The 26,938-nt window shown below is 37.5% G+C and overlaps 1 protein-coding gene across 1 annotated transcript in view; it reads left to right on the plus strand.

The window, feature by feature from the left end:
• cacna2d4a (calcium channel, voltage-dependent, alpha 2/delta subunit 4a) overlaps positions 1-26,938 on the plus strand; it is a 118,871-nt gene that overhangs the window by 79,722 nt on the left and 12,211 nt on the right. The window contains exons 28-31 of the mRNA XM_059325719.1: positions 16,878-16,939; positions 24,533-24,547; positions 24,957-25,001; positions 25,559-25,621. Coding sequence (XP_059181702.1) covers positions 16,878-16,939; positions 24,533-24,547; positions 24,957-25,001; positions 25,559-25,621 — 185 coding nt within the window. The remainder of the gene's footprint in view (positions 1-16,877; positions 16,940-24,532; positions 24,548-24,956; positions 25,002-25,558; positions 25,622-26,938) is intronic.

Raw genomic sequence — 26,938 nt, forward strand, 5'->3', positions numbered from 1 at the left:
ATCCATAAATTAGCCTCACATTGAAGAGACAGTTTTATGGGCTTTCGGTCAATATGGTCAATGGGGGCTGCTCCATTAGAAATCAATCATGTTTTAATTCATGCTTTGAAGCACTTTTTCCCCCTTGACAGGCATATTGTATTTCCATTACTTTTGTTTTTTAGTTCATTTATAATATAGACTATATCTGGTATTCTTGTTGTCTTTCTTGGCTTTAAAACTCACTTTTAAACTTTGATAAACTATTTGATAAAGCTCAGTATTGCATTAAATCTATTATGTTGGAATATATCTAGAAAATAATGTTTTCTGGCCTACTGTGGTAAATCATTTAACTGAAGATGCACCACACAAACAATATATAGAATGTACTGTATTGTCTCATTTTCAATGGACTGATTTAAAGTGCAATAAAATAAACCATTGGATTTCCCAGAAATGCAAGGCTGTCCAGGACAAGGTGCATTGTCAGTGGTGACCTTGTGCTGCACTAGTGACAAATGAAACATTTTACAATCCATTTTTGTCTGCCTGTCCTATCAAATCAAACTGCCTGTCGTGATTAACCCCCCACCCTTTTTACAGTATGGGACCTTTGGGATAACTGCTTTAGACTGTAAGGATATTTGAGCAGCCACTCATAGTGATCAATTCTAAAGAATATCCCACAGTCCATAGTTGGGCTTCAATAACAATTTCAATTGCATTTGTATGCAGTAAGTACTGAATAATCTAATTATAATTTTTTTGCTGTAATCTGTAATCGTGCTATGTGCATAAAAGCTGATATAAAGCCATCTTCATCATGAAAAGTACTTACAGCATTTGTGTCTCAGAAGTACACAGTTGTATCTCCATTATTGATTCTAGCTGTTTAAATGTATTGTGTTGATTTAATTTCTCAAAGCAACTGAACAAATAAAAGATGGCTAGGATTAAAAAGGCTTGCGGTTTAATCAATCGCCTTTCATTAGTAAAATTAGTATGGCTCTTTTTGAGACATCATATTTCTTTAGTGCTGCTTTATATTGCCCTATCAGCAAACTCTTAGGAGATCTATCTCCACAGTGCTGTGTCAGCGCTGAACAATAGTCTGGCTGCACACATCGGGGGGAAAAAACACTCTGGCTTGTTTGTATTTCTTTAAACCAATCACAATTTGTTGTGCAATGTTGAGCCAAGGATCCAGCAAGAGTGCTTCTGTAAGATAGATTGAGGAGATAACGGGAAAGTGAGGAAAATACAGCAGACGTATACCTGCAGTTTACGTCCAGACCAGGAGTCAGACCAGCAAACACTTAAAGCAAAGTGAATTCTTGCATTAAGTGATCAGAATTTTAAAATCATAGCTAGTAGGGATGGGAATAATTAATCGATGATAAGAATAAGAATTAGGTTGATCACATGGAATTTTTAATGGATCTGTGGATTTTTTATTTCAATTTTATCACCAAGCGTTCAGTTCTGCGGCCGTACGTCATTAAGCCAATGATTGGAGAATTAAGTTAGATAACGCTACAGTTTGCAAACTGAAAGTTGCAATAATAATGATAAAACACACAGAAATACAAGAGTATTATTTTGAGCAAAACTAGCTTACTGAATCAAACCTTGCAAGCATGAATTACTGAGTTTAATTTTATCCAAAACTCATTTAAACACAAAACACACTTAAATATGCAAGATTACTGTGAAAACTAACCTCATGGCTCTTCAGGGACTAAAACATAAAACATTGAACTCCTTTACATTATGTTTACAGAATAATCTCAGTTGATTTAGTTTTATGATTGACAGGATCAAGTCTCTTTTCGTCCTTTCAAAATAAAAGTGTCCGTTATCAAAGCAGGCTTTTGCATAGTACTGTATATATATCTTTTATTTTGCCCATGTATGCATGCACAATTAATCGATAAATTGATCATTAACTTTATAGAATATCGAATTGGCAGGTTTCTTCCAAACGTCCATACCTAATAGCTAGTAGCCTGACTAGATGGTACCATAAAATCTGAATTTAGCTTATGATGCATAACAAAAATGCAGCAAACAGAGTTTCTTACCATCATTAAAAAAAACAGCACGACCAAAAACGGGCCAGTCTGGGGTCCCGACCTCTAATAGTTTAAGAAACTCAATATGTGCAGCCAGCCGTGTCTGTTGTATTTCCCTGAAACACGCTATCTGTCACTGCAGGATGAAATTAAGTGGTACAGTCGACGGATTATGAAGTATTTTAGGTGCACACACTCGCACTCACACACAAACACTCACACTCACACACTCACACAAAGTTTATCCCCTCTGAGAGTCTCATTAATTTGGCCAAGTTGATTTGTTCTGAAAGGCTCTGAATTCATCACAGCCAGACAGATGGTAGAGAGGGATTTCCTAGAGGAGAGGAAGAGGGAGAGACAGAGCGGAGTGGCATGGGGCAGACAAGAGACGAGAGCGAGGGATGGAAAACGAGAGGAAAGTGGAAGGTAGAGAGAGAACAAGAGAACAGCGGAGGTACAGGGAGTGAAATGTAAGAGAAAGGGAGGGAGAAGAGCAAAAAATAGAAGAATTGAGTGAAAAAGATAGAGGGATCGTTGAGAGATAAGTAGGGGAGAGGTGAGCGAGCACCATCTGTCTTTTAAGAGAGACAGAAACAGAAGACTAGAGAGAGCAGAGAGGGAAGTCGAGGCAAAAACATGGAAGTAAAACAAGGTGAAGATTTTTTTCTCTACATATATTTTTTATTTTTTGTTGTCCTTTACCTTAATGGAATAATTTAACTTTTTTTTTTTAAAATATCAACTTCATCAGTATGCCAGTGTTTACAGCTTGTTTTGCTGGCCTTTAATGACCCAAATAAAATCCATTAATGTGGGTTTAATTAACATGTGACATCTTGTTTGTGTTACCTGTGCACAAACACAATTGTAAATTATATAGTAATTTGGTTCACTGGGGGTCACAAAACTATTTTTATTGCCGAACACTAGCTTGGCAAAGTGACTGTGCACATCATCAAAGTTCATTCAAGTTCACATTTGTTTGTATCATGCTTGTACAAAAAACATAACCATGTAGAGCCCAGAGAGCACAGACCTGCACTAAGGCAGTAGTTCTCAACCTTTTTGAGTCGTGACCCCCAATTTAACATGCATGTTGACCGTGACCCCCGCTCACTGAACACAATCTCACACGCACAGTTCAGATCACCCAAAAAAAAAAAAAAATGACCAAAAAAAGTAAACAAAATGACCAAAAAAGACACAAATTGACCACAAAATGATCAAAAAAGACACAAAATGACAAAAAAAAGACACAAAATGACCAAAAAAAGGAAACCAAATTATCAAAAAAGACACAAATTGACCACAAAATGATAAAAAAAGACACTAAATGAACAAAAAAAGACATTAAGTGACCAAAAAGACTAAAACAAATGATTTGGCGACCCCCAGAAATCATCTCGCGACCCCAATTGGGGTCCCGACCCCAAGGTTGAGAATAGCTGCACTAATGCATGCCCTAATACACAGTCTGACTTGAGTGGGCATTCATGTGAACTCATTTTTTCTGATTATTCTGACACAAGACGAATCCTGCACAAGGGCCCTATCTGGTTTTGTTAACAAAAAGTGAAAAATAATTCATGTATCAGCCCCGTGATTTGAATATGCTCCTAAATGTAATTGTTTTTTCCTTGGCCCATGCTACATCCATCCATCAAGTTTCATGAAAACTTGGCATGTAGATTTTTCCGTAATCCTGCTGACAAACAAACCAAACCGAAAACATGACCTCCTTGACCAAGGTGAACATGTATTTGACAACAAATTGGTGTGTAAAGCATCAAATACAGAATGAGTGTATATACACGTTCGCCCATAATTTTGGAATCATTTTGTTTTCAGACACAAACTTCTGTCAATTGTGGTTTCATTTTCAGCGTGATATGTTTGGAAGAGATTGATTAATAAAGTTTTGAGAAGATATACACCTAATATGTCAGTAATAAATCACATTTTCACAATCATTTCATGGAAAGTAAAAAAAGGTAAAAAAATATATTTTAAAAGGTAAAAAAAGATATTTTATTCCAACATTATCAACAACCGTGTATTTACAAACAGCAAAAGTTTCCCCGTTTGGAAAATCAGATATCATGTCTTTGTATTGTCTTCTTTTAATTTTAGGTTGCAAAGGATTTGCAAATCATTCTGTTTTTATTATGTTTTTCACAGCGTCCTAACTTTTTGGAATCAGGGGTGAAGCTGGACAGTTATTAAGAGTATTCACAAGACATATGAACTCATAATGTTGAACTATTCCTTTAAAATCCAGATACTTAAGTTCTGCCATAATAAAATTGGATTAGTGAGGTAATGATAGAGGGGTGATCCTACACAAAGATGCACAAACGCACACACCGGGGTCCGTGTTGATCTCCTTTCACATTATAAAAGATTGAGTAGGTAATTGAATTTCACACCAAATTAGTGCCTCAAAATGTTGCCACTTTAATTCTCTTTCGATGTGTGACGGAATAGCCCTGTTATGAGCACAAACTACCATGTAAACATACCGAACAGAGGAAAGAGCATAGCAGTTTGCAGTCACTCTTTCTCACACACGCACACACACACACACACACACACACACACACACACACACACACACACACACAGGAACATGTTTCTCCCTGCCTCTCCACTATGAATGATTTAGTGAGCGTGCCTCCAACAGGCCTGCTCAAGAAGCCTCTGAAACTAGGTTAACTTAAGGTAGGCTCTGCTGACTTAGAAGGTCCACACACACATATACCCAATGTCAACAGCGTTTATTTCCATTTTAAAGAAACGGGCTACCCATTTAACACTCTGTCACTTCTGATCTGTCACCTCAGAGACAGCTAAACAGGGGTGACAGAATCCTCTGTTCACCTTTTAGCTGTGTCAGTACGTTTCACAATAAAAAAAACAACATTAAAACAGCTGTATGACTTCATTTCTTTTAATGTTTTATAGATTAGTCTTGCTCCACAGGGAACATGTTACCTGCTTGTCAGATTATTTAGCAGAAATGTGCAGCCTCATTCAGTTCTTGTGTTTGTGTGCATGTCCTGTGTGTATAATTCAAAGCTACTTAGTCCAAGCCGACACGTGCCACCGTTTCCATTCTTTTAATTGAAAAATATCATGTGGCTCTGCCCGTGCGTGCCCCTCTGTCTGCATCCTTGACGTTCAAAAAGTTGCGCATGAGAAAGTGAGAGACACTTCTAGAGAGAGAGAGAGTGAGAGAGAGAGAGAGAGAGAGAGAGAGAGAGAGAGAGAGATTATGCTGAGAGAGAGGAGGAGGATGAGGGAGGGAGGTTGAGTCATCATCAGTTCGTCCAATCCCAGGCCTCTGCCTGTTGCTTTGGTAACGTGATGTCAGTGCAGCCTCTGGCGACTCCTCTGAGGTTGGCGAGCTTCAGCACAGAGGTGTGTGTGTGTGTGTGTGTGTGTGTGTCTGTGTTCTTGTTTGAAGTTGTCACAAATACCAACTAGACTTTAGTTTCAGGTCAAAGGTCAGGTTTTAATTGGAGCTGTTATAATGGAATACATTCAGGAGGAACTAATATGCTCATTTTCAGGTTCATACATATATTTTGGGTTTCTGTGAGAACATGTTTGCATGCTTTATTGTTCAAAAAATACTTTACTTTTCAGATATTGACTGTCTGAGAAACTTGGTTATATTGCCTGTCTCTTTAAACTTTAGCGTTTACCGTTCTTCTGCATCTGCGCTCTCCCAAGTTCCCAGGAAGAGCACAGAATAACAACGTCACGCAGACCATTGGACCCAAAAGATCCTTTTCCCATAGACAAATGGGAAAGACACATCTGTTTATTGGTGGTTACATACGTATTTTGAAGCACCTTCACAAAATGACCAGTTTCACTATCACATTTTGATCTATTCTGTCCAATAACATGGAAAGTCTAGAAGACCTGCTTAATTAAATTATTTTATCCCCATTCAAGTTAGCGGAGTGCTAAACCAGAAGAAGCCAACGTGTCCAGCTGAATTCTCTAGTGTGCTTGCTCCATCGGCCCACAGATGTGGAAGATCAGTGTAACTTTATACATGGAAGTTGGCTTCATGTGGCACTGAGCAACCGCATAGAAATGAACATGGCCCTACATCTCTTTATAAATTCATGGTGCCCTCCAGTCTCTGCTGCATCCGTCATTGCAGTCAGGAAAAAACTGTTATGATGAAAAATCTCGATATAAACTTCGAAACCAAAAACTACTGAATTGAGAAAGTTACAGCAGGAATACAAGTTTCCCTCACATTCACAGTGTATGTCATGTAAACATATGAGTGACGTGCCTGTAGCAGATAACAGCATAGAAACCCTGCACAAACTGGCATCAGTTCAAGCAAAGAGTAGAAAAAAATGGTCCGTAAAACAGTTGGAAACCTAAGGTTTTTGCTCACAGGGATTGCTCTTACATACGTCACCTCAATATTTGAAACTTTGGCATGTTTGACATGAACATCTGACATTGTAACATAATATTTATGACAAAAAAATAAGAAAAAGCACAATTGGTGCTCTTTAAGGTCAGTAGAATGTCCTTACTTATGTGTATACTTACCTGTGTACACTCTGATTGAAAAATGTATGTTTTTTCTCTATCTGCTGGTCCATCAATTGCCTGTGTATGTGTTGAAGTCTGTGTGTAAGGTGGTGTGGGCATGTGTGTGTTTGTGCGTATTCATACTTCAAGGATTTCTATTCAAACTGACCATTATAATCATCTCTTGCTGAACTTTTTTTCTTCCTCTGAAGACTTTTTTTCTGACTGGAGCAGTGTTTGTTGCCTGGCAACTTCAGTTTATTGAACACTCCCCATCAGAAAGTCATCGAATCTCCTCAGGCCTTTTATTAATGTACCACTGCTGCTTTTGACACAAACAGTGATTTTGGTGTTTGAGTTGGAAGGTTATTCAGTTGTGTGCTAGTGTTTCAGTTTTGTCAGGGTCTCGAAAAAATATGTGGGTTGTGAGATATTAGTCAGATAAAGAATGGCCAGTGACTTATAACTGTAGAAATATTTTTTGCCAGCATAACAAGAAGAGGTGCACAGAGGCCAGTTCTTCAGTATGAGAAGAAAAACTTTTATCTACCTCACTGTATCTACTCATGTTTAATAGATGTTGCTGTTCACACTATCTGTCTGTGCAGCATAGCTGTACTGGCAGTTAACTTCACTGAGATCAATGTTTTGTGTGCATTTTCTCTTCTGGGCCCATGCACAGTTAATTAAAGAACTGAAAAAGTGAAATGTTTATGTTCCAATCACACTAGCAGCACTTGGAACATTTTTCTATTTGTCAAATACTCGGATACAGTTAGCCAAAACTAAATTTCAAGGACGATTGATTGATAAATCGTTAAAAAATCGTCAGAAAATATTGAAAATGTCTAAGTCTAACATAATGTCTTTACATGTCTTGTTTTGTCAGTCCAAAAGATTTTCAGTTTAATATTATTTAAATAGAACAAGAGAGCCTGAAAACTGCATTTTCTGCCATTTTTCTTTGAAAAAAAAAATGCTCATAATAATAATAATAATAGTTGCAGATTATTTTTTTCTGTCAGTCAACTAATTGTTGCAGTGCTAATGTGAGGCATATTGATGACAGAACTTCACAAGCAGTGATGGTGAGGTTGAGAATTGAATCGAATGAGGGAGAGATTCATTTTCACAGCATAAAGAGAGAGAAGAGAAGATCTGTTAGAAATGAGAATAAAGAAAAAAACAATGTCCTGAACTGCCTCTCACTCTATTCCATCTTCCCGATGAACGTTTGACATTTGTTGAAAAAAACTATAATTATGTGCTTGTGTGTTTGTGAGGGAGACAGAGAGAAAGAACACAAGTGACATTTTCTAAGTGAGAAAGCTATAATCTCTGTGCATTTTGGTATGATTGTCTTTGTCAGTGTGTGTGTGTGTGTGTGTGTGAGTGTGTGTGTGTGAGTGCGCGAAGAGAGTGCGAAGTGACATATGACATTTGTTCAGATAAACAGTAATCTTGTTGTCCACATACAGAATGCACACACACTTTTAAGATCTCAAACAAGGCACAAAATACCGAAATTACAGATTTAGTGAATCAGTTACTTTGACTAACATCAGACAGATAGATGAGGGTTTTAAAGGCTTACTTAACTAAGAAATGTTTTCCTTTTAGATAATTTTGCAAAGACATTTCTCACTTCAACCTCCCTGAACAATATGTCCCTTGTTACATAATCAGCAAGTATCGACAATGACCAGATTGTGTAAAACCAAAGTGTCTGTAATAATCGGGAATGAAAGAATCAGTTAATACCTTATTTAAAAAATTGTTTTTGCTGACCTCCAGTGGTTTTCATCTTGCTGCAAAAACGACCCCATTGATCGTATGTACAGGCAGCAAAATACGACCCATATTTACATTTGAGACTGTCCTCCACCGCCCTGTAGTGGCCACAGTTATATATATACACACACATACATATATATATATATATCCAATTATGAATGACGGCGATGCAGATAAATGGTAGAAGTTGCAGTCAGGGCTGGTGGATGGGTTGAAAAGATGTCTGACTTTCATACAGGGGAACGGGGGTTGTGTCGTATGTAAAAACAAAGTCAAATCAAATCAAATCAAATCAATTTTATTTATATAGCCCAAAATCACAAATCACAGATTTGCCTCAAAGGGCTTCACAGAAGGTAGACAAAGGTAACATTTAAACACTACTGAACTTCTGTGCATCACCTTTTTACGTCATGATGTCGCTTCCGGTAGTCATGTTATCCTCGTAACTACTTAATTTACAGCCTTTACGTCCATTATTTTACTGTTTAAACTGTCTTTTATTACATCTTACCTGGACGTTTTTTGTCCTAAACCGCGATCAGTGGTTTTGTAGCCTAAATTAAAAAAAAACTGCAACCTTTTTTTACAACCATGAACCGTATGTGTATATTTATTTATGGGTGATTTTGACAAACAACCTATTCTGTCATTTAGATTGGAGATCTTGTCACTTCAATAACCTCCTTAATCATAATCTGTTCTTTGTTACATCATCAGCATGTATTGACAACCAGATTATGCACAACACTTTATTTGTAGGTAAAAATTGAAATGGCTGTAACAATCAGAAATAAAAGAGTCAGTTAATACCTCATTTAAAAAATAATTTTCGCTGACCTCCAGTGGTTTTCACTTTCAGTACACCGTGACATCACTGTGGGCATCATCAGTGGTGCTAGGTGTGGTCAGGGATAAAGGATTCATGGATTACAATGTAATTTTTTAACAGGAATGATGCAAAATAAAAATTAAAAAAGAGCTTAAATAAACCAGAAGGATGAATGAAGAAGTGCAAATTCATACATTCTTAAAACACACACACCCCTTCGTCTTTGTTTTCCTCTCCACCTGTTGTTGTTTTGATGCTCACACACACACGTGAAAGAAAGAGAAGCACATCACGCACGCTCACACACACCCATTTGATCTGCCTCGCTCTATTATTGATAGCCACGCTTGGTTGAAATGAAAAGGGGTTTCCAACTCATAACATTATTAAAAATCAATTCATCCGCTTTCATCCCCTCTGCCTTTTGTCTTCTCCTTTTCCTGCCCTCCCTCATGTACCACTTCATCCCTCCATCATTCTCTCTCCACCTGGAAGAGCTGACTCCATTACATCAATTAATCTTATCCTTTGATAACAATCTCTGTGCTCCATTTTCGACCTTTCTCTTTGTGGATTTGTGTGTGTGTGTGTGTGTGTGTCTTTTATGTAGCCCATACTTCTGTTTTTGATCTATTGTACTTATGTGTGTGCCATTCACTCCTTTGGTCTTAGACTCTCTTCTTCTCTCTCTTACTTTCTTGCTCTCTTTTCCCCCTAAGTGGTTATTATATGTGCTTCTCACATACATTACTTAAGCATTCTGCTGCCTAGTGTGTGTGTGTGTGTGTGTGTGTGTGTGTGTGTGTGTGTGTGTGTGTGTGTGTGAAAGAGAAACCAAAAAGAATTAAATGACCTTGTCACTAGTGGCCTTATTTCCAGTGTCTCCTCTGTGCCCAGAGACTTAGCCATTGTGCCAGTTTAATTTATTGACTCTTTTTGTGTATTTTGTAAGTGTGTGTGTGTGTGTGTGTGTGTGTGTGTGTGTGTTACAATATATTTAGCCTCGACTCCAGGGTCTTGCTAAGGGAACCATCAACACGGGCTCTGCTCTCTGGTCATTTAACACAAGCTGACCTCCTGTGCCACCTTGTTACAACACACACACACACACACACACACACACACACACACACACACACACACAGCCAGTAAACAATGTCAAAAATGTGTGAACAACCGTAGGTACCCATTTATAGAACTGCACAGTCACCGCAGCATAAAATATACACCTTGAATATCATAAATAGATCGATGGACAGACAGGCAGTCAGACAGACAGACAGACTGATGGATAGATATTGCCTTCTCTCGCTCCTTCTCCTTCCACCATCCTGATCTCTTTCTCTCTTTCTTCACAGTCTGTCAGGCACTTGACACTCTCGCCGCCTCATTTAGCAAAAGGCCAGTAAGCTGGTCACCTTTCCCTTCTCTCTGTCTCTCTGTTCAATTACACTAAGCTTTAGTGGCAGTACTATGCAGCTCTGATTCCAAAAAATTATCTTTAATAGCTGCATGTGTTATGTAAGGCAATCATTTCTCGAATACGTCCTCATATTTAAATGACAGAATAGGTCATCCGCCAACGATTCTAAAAAAAAAAACTGCACACATGATATGAATGCTGAAGCAGTTGCAGTTTTAAACACATGGTTAAGATTGTGAATTGAAGCAAAACTAGAGGTTAGATATAGGAAAACATTATGATTTGGCTTAAAATAGGTACATTTTTTATGTAGCCAGTTGATTGATGTTTAAACATTATGACATTAAGATTTAGAACATAAAATACTTGGTGGAGTTAAGGCAACAAAACCACTTGTTTAAGATTAGGAGAAAAAGAACAGGGTTAGGGTTACAATAACTGCCGTAAATATTAGTCATAATAAGCTGCTGAGATGGTGGGAAGTGTCAGGCAGGCTGCATTAAATGTCTTCAACATGCAATTGCTTTTGCCAATGAATGAAATAGGGCTGCAAAGGCATCCATTATACAGAATATAACAGGTTACATTTTATTTATTACATTATTTTCAGGGCCTTAAAGACACATTTTGTCTGTGGTTTCTAGCAATGAATTGAATAAGCAACAATTGACCTGTGTTTTGATGAGATAAACCACACAGTGCATATAAAACACATATCTAATGCTACATGTGTAATGTTTTTTAATTTGTGTGACAACAATGCAGTAAGCCTTTGAGCCCGCAGACTGTTTACCCTTGTTCCAGTCCCCCTTTTCTTTCCCACACATTCTCACCTCCCATTGTTCACACTTCGCATCCCTCCGTCTCTCATCCCTCTATCTCGTTAGTGTAATAACCAATTAACTCCGGCTCTTGGTTGCTTAAATTTTTTATTTATTTCCTCATTAATTCATTTCCTGTTGAAAGCGCACTCCACTGTGATTGGCAGCTCATGCTAATTGCAACTCAGACTGTGAGTGTACAAGATAGGCTTTCACACACACATACACACACTTTCAAGCTCATGAGCACACACACACACGTGCACCCTCAATTGCATGCATGCAAGGTCATGCATATTCTTCTGTACACACTTGTATGCAAACTGAACACACACTGGGAAATGCTTGCCAGCTGTGCACACACATTACAGGGGAAAAAAACATCTTTTACAGCGCACACACACACACAAAAACACAAAAACACACACACACACACAGAGGGATCAGTGTGATGGTTTTAATTAGATTTGGCCTATCAGCCTCCAACTCAGAGAGGGAAAGAAGGCAGATTACTTCTGCCCTGCATAATGGCCTTCCAACACTTTATCTGAGATTATGGTGGAGGGAGACGACTTCAAGGTCACTAACACTATTGAGGAGAGGAAATGTGTGGCAGAGGGTGTTTAAGTACCCGAACGAACACATGTAGAATATTACCTCCAGAAAAAAATCATATGTGCTTTTGGTACAAATGATTTTACATCCCTACATGTTGAATTGTCTCTTTAAAAAGGAAAACGTGTTGCTGGAAATTGACATAGACTGCATTATAAAAGGTCGATGTAGCCGGATTGGTGGGTCGATGAGATTGTGCAGAATCCATGACAAACACACACACACACACACACACACACACACTCACAAACCAATCTCACACACCCATCGGCAGAACATGTTATGGCCTTTTTCTTATAATATCCCCATTTCTGATCCCCATGAGTACATGCAGCTTATGGTTTATTCTTACCCTCAGCGATCCATATTTCATCCCCTTATAGCATTTTACAAGCATAATTGCGTGAGATTTATTGAACTTTTCAGCCTATGGACTAAGATGAAATACCTCTAAGCATTTACCATACAAGTAAATACATTTATTCTGTCCTCAGTGTGTGTGGGTGTCTGTACACAAATCGACAGATAGCGAACGAGTTCCAAGAGAAGGACAGAAACTGGAGTAATGTTCACTGGTCTTTACTGTTGTCTTTCTCTTGAAATCATTTTTGTAAAACTGAAATGACAGAAATAATACAAAATATTAACAGAGACAACAATGTAAATAGCTGCACACAACCTGACAGTTACATGCAAATAAACTAAACACTGAAATTATTAAAAAACGTAAACATAACTCACAAGCGTTCCTTTTCCTAGGTAAAACAGCGAAATGATGAAGCTAGCTGGAAACTAAAAGCTGACAGCATGCCATGGAGAAATCTAATGCTTTAATGATCAAAGGCTCAACATTATAACCTGGCAATGTCATGTGACCTAATCCACCTATCACAACAAAGGCTGGACTTCAACAATAAAAAATGAATTACCCTTAAAGGCACACACAAGTAAAGCTTACACAGAACATGACAACATTTTAGCTATTTAGCTACACATTATGTATACTTTACATTTTTGCTGACTATTTTAAAAGCTAACAGTTTTGCATTACCTGTGTATTTTTTTTCTGCTGTTACAGGAGCCATTGGCCATATCAACTATTTTAGGCATAATAATAAGGGATTTAAAGGGAGATATTTGCCTCGAGAATAAAACACTGGATCCAGATCATGATGTACTGTAGAGAGAAGGAATTATCACTAAAAATAAATAGATTAGATGTTAAAATCTGGAAAGTTTAGTTGGTGGCAAGCCATATATTTTATAGCCAGTTGGGGTTTTCTTGGACTTTTGACGATAGTTTTTCTGAAATCTCATCCATAGCCCTGGTGGCTTGCAAATTGATAGTTGTAATTATCAGGATTAGACCAATCCATTTTGAATGTAGTTATACAGTTCAATATTATTGACCACATTCTAGTGGGTTATTGTAGTTGCTTTGAGTGCTGCTGGCAATGGATGACATACCTCTGAAAAAACTGAAAAATAGATCAAATTAGCAGGTGTCTTTAAGAAATATACTCATAAATTAGATAAAAAATTAAAAAATGTAAAAATTACATAAAAACTAACAAATTAGAAACAGAATATATCTATATTAAATGACAGTGTCAAAACTGATAAACATGTAACACTTTTCTGTATTGCTGTGTAGGGTCAACCAGTTCTTCTGCTGTTAGAATAGAATCTAAAAACAAAACGGCAAAAGTGGAACTTCAGCCGTTCTTGCTTAAATCCCTGAATTTTTTAGTGCCATAGCAATTCTTGGCCTCATGTCACCTTACATAAATGATCCAATGAGTTCCATGCAGTGTAGTATACTGTATATTAAATCTGGGGGAAAAGAGCACTGGTGTTGATTTAGTACTAGGTATCATGAGATAAGATGAGTTTGACGTAACCAAATAAATGCTGGGAGAAAAATGGGCAGTGGGGTCATGGCGAATGGAGCAAGACATAAAAAACTGCAGGTATAGTTCTTTCATTTATGGCTGAGGTAACATGAAATGATTTCAAATCTTTTTATCTTCACCTAACAAAACAAGCAGCCGGCCCTTTCTCTCTATCCTCATTTTTTCCTCCCACTTACTCAGTCCTTTGCTCTTCCTCTTCCGCCCTGCAACCAGACCTAAAAATGACCAAGCCATTAACTAATGTCCTTCATTATAAAGCCTTCATAATAATCATTCTGCACTGTGTTTTTATCAAAGCACATGATGATGTGCATGCGTGTGGCTGGGTATTAGTCCACGCTGTATACAGAATCTGTACCTACGTATATGTGCAAGTGTGTGTGTGTGTGTGTGTGTGTTTGTGTGTGTGTGCGCGCGTCTGTGTTTTGTGTATTGTGAGCACCGCAGAGGCTTTCCCTGTGTGGCTGTAAAAAGCATGCTGTAGGGAGAAAAAACGCTGAGTCTTTGATGCTAATATGAAGTGTCATATCTTCCCTCGCAGTGTGTGTGTGTATTTGTTGTGTGTGTGTGTGTGTGTGTGTGTGTGTGTGGGTGTATACAGTTTGTGTGCACTGAGAACTTATGCAATTACAGTTCCTTTTTGCATTACCACGCCGACTAAAATGCTGATGGACGTACAGCCCTAAGCTGACACAAGCAATCACTCCGCCGTGTGTGTGTTTATGTGCGTGTGTGAAACATGTACAAACACACACTAATTCTTGGCTTAATGTTTTGTGACTGAGAGTGCTGTGTTGTAGGCAGAGGTTGGACGCACACATGCACGCACGCACACACTCTGTCTATGAATAGCGAGTTCACACAGCGGTGCTGAGGCTCAGAAGGCCAGTTACTGTAAAAGGATTTTCATAAGTTGAGTTCTGAAGGCAGAGCTGATCTGTACAGCAGGTCTTCTTCTACTCCTCCAGCCGGGGAGCCGAGAGAGAGATAAAGTCTCTCACCCTGGGACATTAATCGGCTCTTTAATGTTCTTTCTTTTTAAACTGCTGGAATTAAAGTTTCCGCCTCCATTTACATTCTACTATTGCTACGACCATTACTTCTAAAGGAATACCTCCTTAAAGTGAAAATATTATCACAGCAGTGGAATCTGTGACCACCAATGCTGCTCCCGATACTATTTATTTCTACTATAGTCTTAGTGGTTTTATTATTGACGCAATTTAAAAACTGTCACGCAATTTACTCACAGCTGTGGTGGAAATATTTTCAGATCCCTTACTTAATTAAAAATTCTAATACCTCACTGCAAGATTACTCCACTACAAGTAAAAGTGCTGCTTTTAAAACGTATTTAAATAAAAATATCAAAAGTACAGAATGGACCCACTGAGATTTTATATATTCCACATATATTTTTGGATTATTATTGATGCGTTTATATGAGCATCATTTAAATGCTGTCAAGATAGGGCTAATTTTGACTAATTAATATACTGATGTGAGGTTTAATAAAAAATAAAAAAGTCATATCAGTTTAAATTGGCCATGTTTTTATGTTAAATCTTGACCTGAAAATTAAGTAAAACTGTCAACTGGCTAAATGTAGTGGAGTAGAAGTATAAAGTTACATAAAATGGAAATACTCAAGTAAAGTACACGTACCTCAAAATTGTACTTAAATACAATACTTGAGTAAATGTACTTAGTTACACTCCACCGCTGACTCACAGTATTGCTGTATGTCAGAAAATAGGAAACAAGTTATTTAATACTTTCACCGTCCACTGATTGCAGGAGCTGTGTGTCACATGAATGAATAAAATTGCTGCGATACACATTGAAAGTCACATATAATACTTGAATGATCATAGCCACAGGTGGCATACATTGTTTTCATCCTGCCTCCATGCCGTTGGCATGACACTATCAATATGTGTTGATAATGTTTGCAGTGGACATTTGCCTTTACAAGAGAGAGGAACTGTGGGATCCAAAGCCCTGGTCTAAGTTACATAGCATTGGTATAGCAGAGGTGTTACTGTATAATATGTAATGCAGGGGTGTCAAACTCAAATACACAATGGGCCAAAATTTAAAACTTGAATAAAATCGCGGGCCAACATTGAACAAATAAACCTTTTAATATATACCAAACATGTTTTGCTTTAACATTAAATATGGAACCAGCAACGCTTATAAACATACAATATATAACTAAAAAGTGCAGACATGCAAAATCAAATTTCAAATAAAAAACACATCAATGTCATTAATTTACTAAATTAAAATTAAATTAAAATCGTATGCCTATTTTCTATTTGCATCCTTCTGATTTAAATATCAAAATAAACTTTTTCAACAGGTTAATAAATTCTGCCTTTCTTTTCGGGAATTTTTAGGAAGGGGTAGCTCGGAGACAGCTCTAGCTTGAAGTTGCTATGACAACTGTCACAGAGGAGCGTTTCTGGGTCCTGTCCTGATTGACGCACCAAAACAACAGCAGGGCATTGTGGGATTTGTAGTATTAGCGGTAAATGCACCGTATAATACTGGCGGGTCAGCTTTTATATTACAATAATAATATAATAATTTGGTATTGCCTCGCGGGCCAAATAAAATTACACTGCGGGCCAAATTTGGCCCGCGGGCCAGAGTTTGACACCCCTGATGTAATGCATCTGCCGCATCCTTCACATTATCTTCTACATCTTCCTATCCTCCCGCACCCTCCACATCATCCCCAACCCTGTGTTTCCTCTTTTCCAACTTTTGCTTGTAGCTTTATTAATTTTAATGCACAGGTTTATTCTACTGTGCTTCATTCACCTTTCTCTCTCTCTCTCTCTCTCTCTGCAGCCATTGGTGTTCAGATTACTCTGGATATGATGGAGTCCAAATTGTGGGCCATTGCAAGACAGGTAAGCATATTCAGACTCAATGTGATACTGTGTGTTCTCCTTTATACAGGCTTCTTGCTCATTTTTATGAAGCTCTTTGTAAATGTCAGTATTTTATAACAAGTGCAGACACAGATATTCATCCTGTGGACATTTCACTGAATGAATCGTTCATATTTTAGCTCTAAGGTGTTTAATTCCAAAATGAGAATTGTGACATTGACAAAAGTATCTCTATAAACTAAAATCTGACTTCTCACTGGTTTTATACAACTTCTGCTTTCAAAACAGTGACATTTAATGGATGCCACCGTCTGCAAAACAAAATCATGAATCATGCCTGTCAGGTACCACTGTGCATTATTTGGAAATGAAACCCAGTGATTATCACATTATTGCTTTATTTTTTTCCATGTGAGATTTATCGTTGTTTGTTTTTATTTTTTAATGACCACTATAAAACAAGTTAATTGTAGCACTACCCTGGCACTAATGAGAAGGACTTGATATATTTATGGTTATAGCTGTTACATTGAACAGTGCCTGTGGAATACAAACAGCGCAATCATGCAGTTTTTCAGTTACTGGGGAGTAATACTACCCTCTCCAAATAATGATCCCTGCTGTATCTCCTGAAGTGATCAGTCTAAAATTGGTAACATCTGTGCATTCATAACAATTTTCCAGTGTTGTGTTCTTGATTTGCATAAATTGATTACTTAACGGGCCCAGTGGCAGGGGCCCAGGGGTCCAAAGTGGCAGGTCTCCACCTGGCCTTCCACAAAAAAAGTGTCACTGAATGGGACATGTACCAACCTGGAAGTGGCTCAAAATTACCACAAAGAGATGCAAAACAACTACAAAGATACTCACAGTGACTATGAAAAAGGGACAAAACAACCAGAGAGAGGCAAAAGGCAAAGTGAAATGGCTACAAAGACATTAAACATCTATAGAGATGGAAAAGAACTACAAAAAAACAAAACAAGATGAGCTCAAAGAGACACTAAATGTCCACCAAGAGACACAAAATCACCTCTAAATAAACTTTTGTTGGATAGTCCATTTGTTTTTTGCTGCTGCGAATACTTAATTGAACTCTGGTGCGGACCAAAGAACTGAACTCTGGTCTGCAAAAAAAATGGGGGTCTCGTTGCACCAGTTCGGTTTGCTGCAGGTGAGAACACAGTCCAAACTAAAAGGAAGGAAGCGAACCAAAACACAGCACAATCTGGGTTGAATTTGAGCAGAAATTTGAGAATCAACAGCAGGCAGGGTAGTAGCAGGCTTTGTCTAATGGACAGACGTGGTCTAATGATGAAGTCAAGGCCCTTATCCAAATATGATCAGACGATCACCTAACACAGTTGCTTGTGGCTAAACACAAAAACAACAAAGTCTTCAAATTGTTTAGTGACAGAATGGTAGCTAATGAATTCAATCTCACAGCCGATCAGTGCTGCATAAAAGTGAAAAACTCAGCCAACAATACATTAAAGTCCACGACTTGCTTTGAAAAAGTAGCAGCTCTTTCCCTCACATATTCTGACCAATAATAGACAAGGGACAGCGTCAACAGCTTAATTTATTTACAATGCTTGGTGTGCTGGATAAAGCACAGTGTGGAAGCAAACCAAATCAAATGAAAAATGCAACAATGTTGCAAATTCACCACTGAATCACACCAGGTCCACCAGACTTTAAACGTGAAAACAATCTAAGGCACAAAAAGAAATTGCCTCAAAGAGACAAAATGACAACAAAAAAAAGTCTGTGTGTGTTGCCTCTTTGTTGGAGAGATGGTTTGGCTTTTAAATTCTCCATTTGCACTTTAGGCAGGAACAAAACACAAATACTGTTCGATATCTTGCGCAATAGAATACATATTTATTGATGAATACACTGTCTGCTTCAGCAGTTTAACCCCAAGCCTCTGCCCTTTATCCAGGAATATCCCTTTAAACCACCAGGCCGCTCTGACACTATTTATTACTTCATGACAAGGAGTCGAGGATGATTATAGGTTATTTTTCTGCTCCATTAGTTGGCAATTAAAGCTTTTAAACTTTGTTTAATTCAAAGCTTAATGCGGTGTTTTCCATATCACTGCAAACGCCATTACAGGAGGGCTTACCCTGCGGAAAGTATTATTTTGAAAGATGAAATGTCATCATTGGAATTGTTTTCAGCTGATGCTTTGTATGCTGCTCAGAGCAGTGCTACTTCAAGTGGAGAGTCTTTGTATCTTTTTGAGTTCTTGCACAGCTTTAAGAAAGCATTTTATCCTGGACAACTTGCTTAATTTGGCGTAACACCTTTGTTGCGGCAGGTGTTTGATGGCTTGGCCGTTCCCCTCCTCGGCTCCTGTGACTGTAAATGACAGCAGTTAAAAGAGCATTAGGGCTGCTGGCTAGCCATTATATGATGGATAGCAACCACAGCTAGGCTCAGCAACTCCCAAGTGTGTGTGTGTGTGTGTGTGTGTGTGTGTGTGTGTGTGTGTGTGTGGAGGTGTGAAGAAGAGAGTACAGTATAAGTCTGGTAATGTTAATGTGTGTCATGCTGACAGGGACCATATGCATGACCATCTGTGCACAAGTGTGTTGTTATGTCCATATTCATCAACCAAGAACTCATTAGCAGCATTTGCAGTAGCCTTGTTATCCACTGGATTTATGCCGTATAGAAAGCCATTCCCACTCTCACTTACTGTGTGCACCTTAGACTTCCTCTTCTCCTGCCTAAATTGTCAATTTTCTCCTCTCATGTCTCGTCCTTCTTCTAAATTCTACCCCATTTCCACCAGTTCATCCCCTGTACTCCTTCTTCCCTCCTCTCCTCTCCTCTCCTCTCCTCTCCTCTCCTCTTCTCAGCCCTCCCTCGTCTCCTCAGATAGCTTACATAATCATCTTATCTTCCTGTCATGTATTCACTGTCAACCCTCTTTATTTCACACAGGTTTGTGTGCTTACACTCACAGCATGTCCATGTTCTGACTGTGTATGTTCATGTGTGTTCATGCATGCATAGCTGTTTATGTGTGTGTGTGTGTGTGTGTGTGTGTGTGTGTGTGTGTCTGAAAGCCTCTGTGTGATCTATTTTTAGTTAAGCTCCCTGGGGGTGAAGCTACTGTACCTACTGTAAAATCCTGAATGAAATGCATATATTCAAGAGGAAGAACAATCACCAGTCACATGACAGCCAGCCTTCCACATAAATAGACTTCTGCCTAGAGAGGGTGTCATGTAGTGATGTAAGTTTAAAGAGAAAAAAAATTTATTCCATTAATTCCATCTTGCCATTGCATTGTGTAGCAGTAAAGATATAACGAGCATTTGATTTAATTTATTTTTTTGTTGCTATGTATTGGGAATGATACACACATGCATTAAAAAATATATTTCCCCAGATTTTTACACGACTCTATCATAGGGGTTTGTGAGAGAAAAATTTAATTCAGTTAGGCTTGCAAAGGGGTGGAAAATGTATGGTAAATTTCCAGAAACTTTCCATGGGAAGATAAACTGGTAAATTTTGCAAATATTGCAAATTGGAAACTTTCCATGAGAATTATGGACACTTATGGGAATTAGCTGGAAATTGGGGGTAATTTAAACAGACTGTATTATGCCCAAACATAAATATAAACATTTTGTTTGTCATAAACAGACATCTATGCAAAATAATGCAATTAAAAAACATGACATTTCAACAGATTTATTTTTAAGTAGAACTTTATCAAGTTGTAATCACTTTATTGAAGAATCATTGATTTAATTGAACAACAAAAACATTCATGTTGATTTAAATATTGAATAATATTCAAAAATTAAGCAAAAATCCAGGTGATTCCCATAAATTCCTGTTACTTCTCATGGAAAGTTTCCAACTTTGAGAATTCTCTGAATTTTGCAACCCTATTCGCAATTAACTACTATTTGGTTTGTTTTTGTGCAGCTACAAGTAACTTTTGTGTTGATTTTGATTATGTCACTGTCCCTGTCCCTTCCATCTTTTATTTTTTGTTCTGTGGTCAATTCTTTTCTTTTTCTCTTTGCTGATCCTTCCTCAAAATCTGCTATAACAACAAAATAAAATATCAGAAACAAAGTTTCTCTCCAATTCAAATGTAAACATAAGCTCTTCCGATCTGTGCATAAATCATTTCATCTGATTTCACAGGGACTCAGATAGTCCCGTTTGCTTATTTAGGTCATATAGAGATATCAGTATTCAACTGAGACTGTCTCATAAGCTAACATCATCTAATTATCTTTGTGTGTTTAAGAGAAATGATCATTGCAAGGAAATCTGCACGTAGTTCTCAGATTAAAGGGGAAGAGTTACATAAGTAAAGGAAACCGGCATCTGAACTTACAGCTACAGTATAAGGTTGAGTCCCTTAAAATAAGAGCTTATAAGATGATGAATTATGAATTAGGGAGGGTAAAAATAAAGTACAAGCCTCCGTCTAATAGGAATCAGTCAGAATGTTAATAGGAAAATGTTCTGACATCTCTGTACAGTACACTCTGCTTTGTATACCGTCTCAGTGGGTGTGTGTCTACATCCGTGGTGTCTAAAAGTTGCATGATTTCAGAATGAGAGATGGTAAATGTAGAAAGTAGAAAGGAATAAAAAAAATGCCTTGCTCAACTAACACTTGTTCCACCAACCAACAATTTACATCCAATTAAAATATCCAGTGTGAATCCTGCAGTGTAAGAATCCGTCTCTCACTATCCATTGCTGCTATATTTTGTCTGACAGCGGGTGGATATGCAGTGAGAGGCTGTGAGGTGGTAGTAATGAGAATCAGGAGATGATAGATTTTTTGCCATTCACATCTTGGCATGCTCTTTATCTCATGGACCAGACTCAGCTGGTCTTCCTTTCTCTATAATCCCATATTCGTTACTTGCATACTGCTGTGTGTGCGATCATACTGCGCCGCAACTTTTGAAATGTGAAATATAAGTGTATTTGTAATTAGAGCAATCACAGAAGCAAAAATTGTCTTTTGCAAACAACAATATTTTACGGCTACATGTTAAACAAACTGCGTCTTCAGAATTGAAGCAGCAAATTTGTAAAAAAAAAAAAAACAGGCATTATTGCAGAGTTCAGTACAAACAGAATATCGTGGTTTTAATACTGTTGTGTGCTGCTCACTTTGAGTTCAAGTGAGTGTGTGAGCAGACAGTGGGATCATCAGTCGTTGTGAGAAAGTGTTCGATCGAGGTGCAGCGAATGAGAGCGATAATTGATGCTCTCACCATCACCTTGACTCCTCCTGCAGCACCAAGATGAGACACATTTACCAACACAGGATCTGAAGGAGAACAGCCCCTTACATGCTGCACAGATTCAGAAATGTGCCTCTGATTTTCGAGGTAAATTGGCTGGAGGAGACATAGAATTGTTGCTTATAGAGGAGATTCCACACATCACAATAAAGAGAGAGTTTAACCCATAAGAACCCAGTCCCAGTTATCCTTAAAGGAAAATGATGGGAGATACCACAGACCAAGTGGACCACATAGAACACATTTATGATGTTTTAAAAAAAAAAAAATACTACCCCTAAATGTCAAAGATCTGTGATGTGGCATAAATGTTATAATGGGCGTTTATGGTATTTATGTTTATAATATTTCTTATTTTAAAATAAATAAACTGGACACATTTTCTGCTTACAGAGACACAAATTTGACTTTTTCTTTGAATCTCCACAACATATATAAATATTGTGACATTAATAGTGCTGTTTAACAACAAATTATTTTTCAGATTTGTTTTTAAGTAACAAAATAATAATAAATTAATAATAAATAAAACCAAATAACCATTTACCTTTTTGTTTGAATCTCCATAACATATATCAAAATTGTGACAGGAAATATGGTCAGAACAAGATAAATGCAATACAGGACATCCTATTAACGAATTAGACTTGTTAAATGGGTTTAAACTTAGCCTCGTATCAAAAAATAAGCTTTTTGAAATTAGCGTATACGTCGCTTAGGGATTTAATGAGTTAAGGTGAAGCATAAAGCTGAATATGGGGAGATTCTAGAAGATTTAAAGTGTTTGTTACACGGGTGTCACCATGGGTTCTTATGGGTTAAGGTAGTAAGTTGTGAAAAAAAAAATTTTCAGCTTTGGTTTTAAGTCAGTCCCTCTGGTGAGCCAACTGATAATAAACATTTTGTGATTACCTGACTTTCTCTAGAGTTTCTATAGAGCAGGCCTTATCTACAAATTTGTACATGAATAAACAACTATTTGTAATCATCACCGTATATTATATTATTTTGTATAGGTAGCAGGTGGTTTGGATTTTGCATATGCATGATCTTCAGTAATGTTGTTTCTTAAGTACAATAAACATTTTGGCCACTTTTCACTAGCAGGACTTTTTACACTTTATTTGTTAACATAATTATCTAGTTTCCTCTAGATTTCGTCCTTATCCAGCAATGCTGCATATATCCCAACAGCATGCTGGGAAGGATCATCATATATGTCGGTTCACTCACCGGATTGTAGTTTATTTCAGGAGGCAGCGATGGGAAGCAGAGAGAAAGACTGACACTCTGCTGTAATAGGATTGAAAAGGATGATAGATTGTCTCATTCGCACTTCGACACGCTCTGTATAGCCTGACCATGATTCTAAAGACATATTGTCCACAGACGTACCGTGGACTTAACTTCACCATCAAGTCATGGGGAGAACTATTGGCACCTTGAGTCATGACCCTTCTACTGATGAGGGAAAGTGTGAGGAGGTGAAATTTACAGACAGCGTTGATAGGGAACTTTCACTTTCGACTTGCTGATATATAGTAAATAAACTCTGTTGTTATTATTATAATGGAAGAGGCACCTAATGCTTAACTATGTAAGCCCCGAGAGGGAAGTGATCGCTAGGTCTGATCAAAATAGTTTTAGTTTAAGTGCAAAATGTTTTTCTGTAAAAGAAAAAAAGGTTTTTGTCAGGTGATTTTCTATTTGTCAGGATCAAGTGTTTCTTATTGTAATACACATTTTGGCCACAAGAGGCTGAAGTGAGCAACTTCTCCATGTTTTAAATAGGACTAAAACCAGTAATGTTTTTGTTTCTACAGACATAAAAAAAAAGTAACTTAGAAAAAGGATCCTGGTAAAAAAAAAAAAAAATTGCCGATAAAAAAACCCTGTTTTTGAGTTATAATCAATTAAGATCCGACTTAGAAAATGGGTCACCAGAATTTCGTTTTTTCTACTTTGGCTCTCAGAGCTTCCGTACCAAACTGCAAGTATTGAATTTTTCATGTTCCAACTCTGATTAAAATGTTCATGGATTTGTTAATTCCCTCTAGGGCCTGCTTGGAAATCTGTTAAAACCGTAATTAAATCTACAAAAATCAGCATTAATGAAGAATAATAACTGCAGTGTTTTGTCTACTCCTGAAACACTGAAGCTCTGAGATGATGTACGGCTTTGTCAACAGCAGTCTAACAGCAACAGAGTGAGACAGTCCAGTCAGTGCATTGGCTCACACATCATTAACTCTCTCATCCTAATGTTCTCTTTTTATCTCTCTTTGTTCCTCTTTTCGTGTCTTCTCAGCCAAATGACACAGATGTAAGTATGCACAAGTTCCCCCTTCTCGCCTCGTTTTTCAAAAACAACGCTTGTTTGACATTTTCGGCACTTGCTGTGAAGTCAGCTTCTCACTCCAGACACATACACACACACATGCAGAAATTAAACATGCACAGACTGGCAAATAAACATTCAGAAGCTCTTCACAGGTACACATTTCACACACTTATTAACACCTTCTCACCAGCACTTGCACCTTTTTTCCACATGCACTTGTCGACGCTGACACATGTTCCGGTATAACACCTCCTCAGAGGAGACAGACAGAGCATGTGTTCAAATCATTTCTTCACATACACAAACATGCCCTCATCTAAACACTCAGATAACACTACATATTCCTGTCACTCTCACCTATATGTTTTAACCCTTCCTGTTTTCTGTCTAGTGCTCTGATGTCGATGGGATTTGTCCTCTCCGCTGTGACAGCTTTGTGAGTATATCTTGCGGAGTTGTGTGCTGTGTATCTAGTGTATCTAGTATCATTTTAAAAAACTTTTAAAAACCCACTTGTACAGACTGGCATTTGTGCAATGATTTCTAACGTCTTATTATTATATAGTCCTATTATTTTTGCTTGTTCACTGTTTTTGATGATGTTCTGTTATTTTTGTTTTAACTGTTGTATTGCCTCCGTGATAATGTACTTTGTAAAGCACCTTGTAACCCTGGTTTTGAAAGGTGCTATAGAAATATAGTAATAAATAAATAAATAAATAGTGAATGTGAATTTTAGCATGAATTCATGTCATATCCAATTATAACATGTTTGGGTATTCAAGCCGCAAAATGTTTAAAAAAAAAAATTGTTATCCTGCACTACTGTACGGTGTCACAAAAGTAATAAATTGACTCATACAGCTTTAATTTTGAGGCACTTTATGACTTGAATAATATGAATTATTGTGCTTGTTATCTTTGTCTGTGTTGTTTGACACGGATCTTCCTCGCGTTAGTAATTGCTTGCTCTGTCTCTTTCTCTCATTTCAGGATATTTCATGCTACGTGATTGACAATAATGGCTTTGTCCTAATTTCTAAAGAGCAGAATCATGTGAGTTCACACACACACACACACACACACACACACACACTCACACACCCATCTCGTTGATTATTTGAGAGCTTTTACGCCTTTCAATTTTTCATTACCAAGCAAGAAAAGAAACACGCTTGGAATATCAAAAACAATCTGTGCCTATTACCATAGACTGTGTAAAAGAAGTGCAAGTAACATCTGGGTTTTAAAGATGAAGCCACCTAAACCTGCATTCTTTGGCCAGTAGGGGGCGACTCCTGTGGTTGCAAAAAGAAGTCTGATTCTATGAGAAAATACTTACTTTTCACTTGATTTATTAGTGAAAACAGTAAACAGTAAACATTTTCTTAATGAGTTTATGGTCTCAATCGATAATTTCAAGTCTTCTTTAAAACAGCAGGATGTTCAATTTGTACATTATGGTCCTATTTAGAGTAAAATAGACGATAAAGCAGGGTATGCTATGGGGCGTGGCTACCATGTGAATTGTCAAACTGTCAATCGTGTAGCAATACATTTCCAAAGCATTGTGTACAATTTAAATAGCCATCAACTTATTTTTGGTTTACCAAAGGCGCTCTCAGGTTGCCACCCTCCAAATATGTTCACTTCTGGTTTAAAAAAATCATAAAAATGCCAAACTTGAAGCTTCAAAATGGTATTCTACAAACCAATGAGTGACTTCACGGTGGTTACCTCTACTTCTTTTACATTGTCTATGCCTATTACTTAGAAATACACACACACAAACACGCACTACACTTAGTCCAACAGACTTTGTGCTATGAATAGGACTCAAAACCAACATTTTCCACTGTTTTACATAAGCTTACTTGGTTATTGATGTTTAGAAAGACTTCCTTGACCTTTTGGGACCCATATAAAACTTTTACCCAACAACAAGATGGTGTGATATAACATTTTTACATATTCACATCCTCAAATGTCAGTCTTTTCCCACAGTAACTATCAATAATAAGTGTAAGCAGTAAAAATGAGTCAGTGCTCATGAATCACAACAAGTGTATAAGTAGCACAGCACTACAGAGGCCTTCAATTATGCAACACAACAAAACATAAGCAAAGCAGAAATGAGTGCTGTAATTTGACTGTAGCAGTGTTAGTTTATAGTGAGTTTTTATACCTTTTTTATTCAGTTTCTTAAACATCCACATAAAGTTCTGGAGCAGAAAGCAGCACTAAATCAATCTGATAAAAATCTTTATTTGTGATATGTCATAGGTTGAAATGTAATTATTTGAGCATATACAATTTATAAACAAGGAATACAATAACAATATAATAACAATCAATCGAACAATTTTATTATTA

The sequence above is a fragment of the Centropristis striata genome, chromosome 22 (assembly GCF_030273125.1).
Source record: "Centropristis striata isolate RG_2023a ecotype Rhode Island chromosome 22, C.striata_1.0, whole genome shotgun sequence".
Classification (NCBI taxonomy): domain Eukaryota; kingdom Metazoa; phylum Chordata; class Actinopteri; order Perciformes; family Serranidae; genus Centropristis; species Centropristis striata.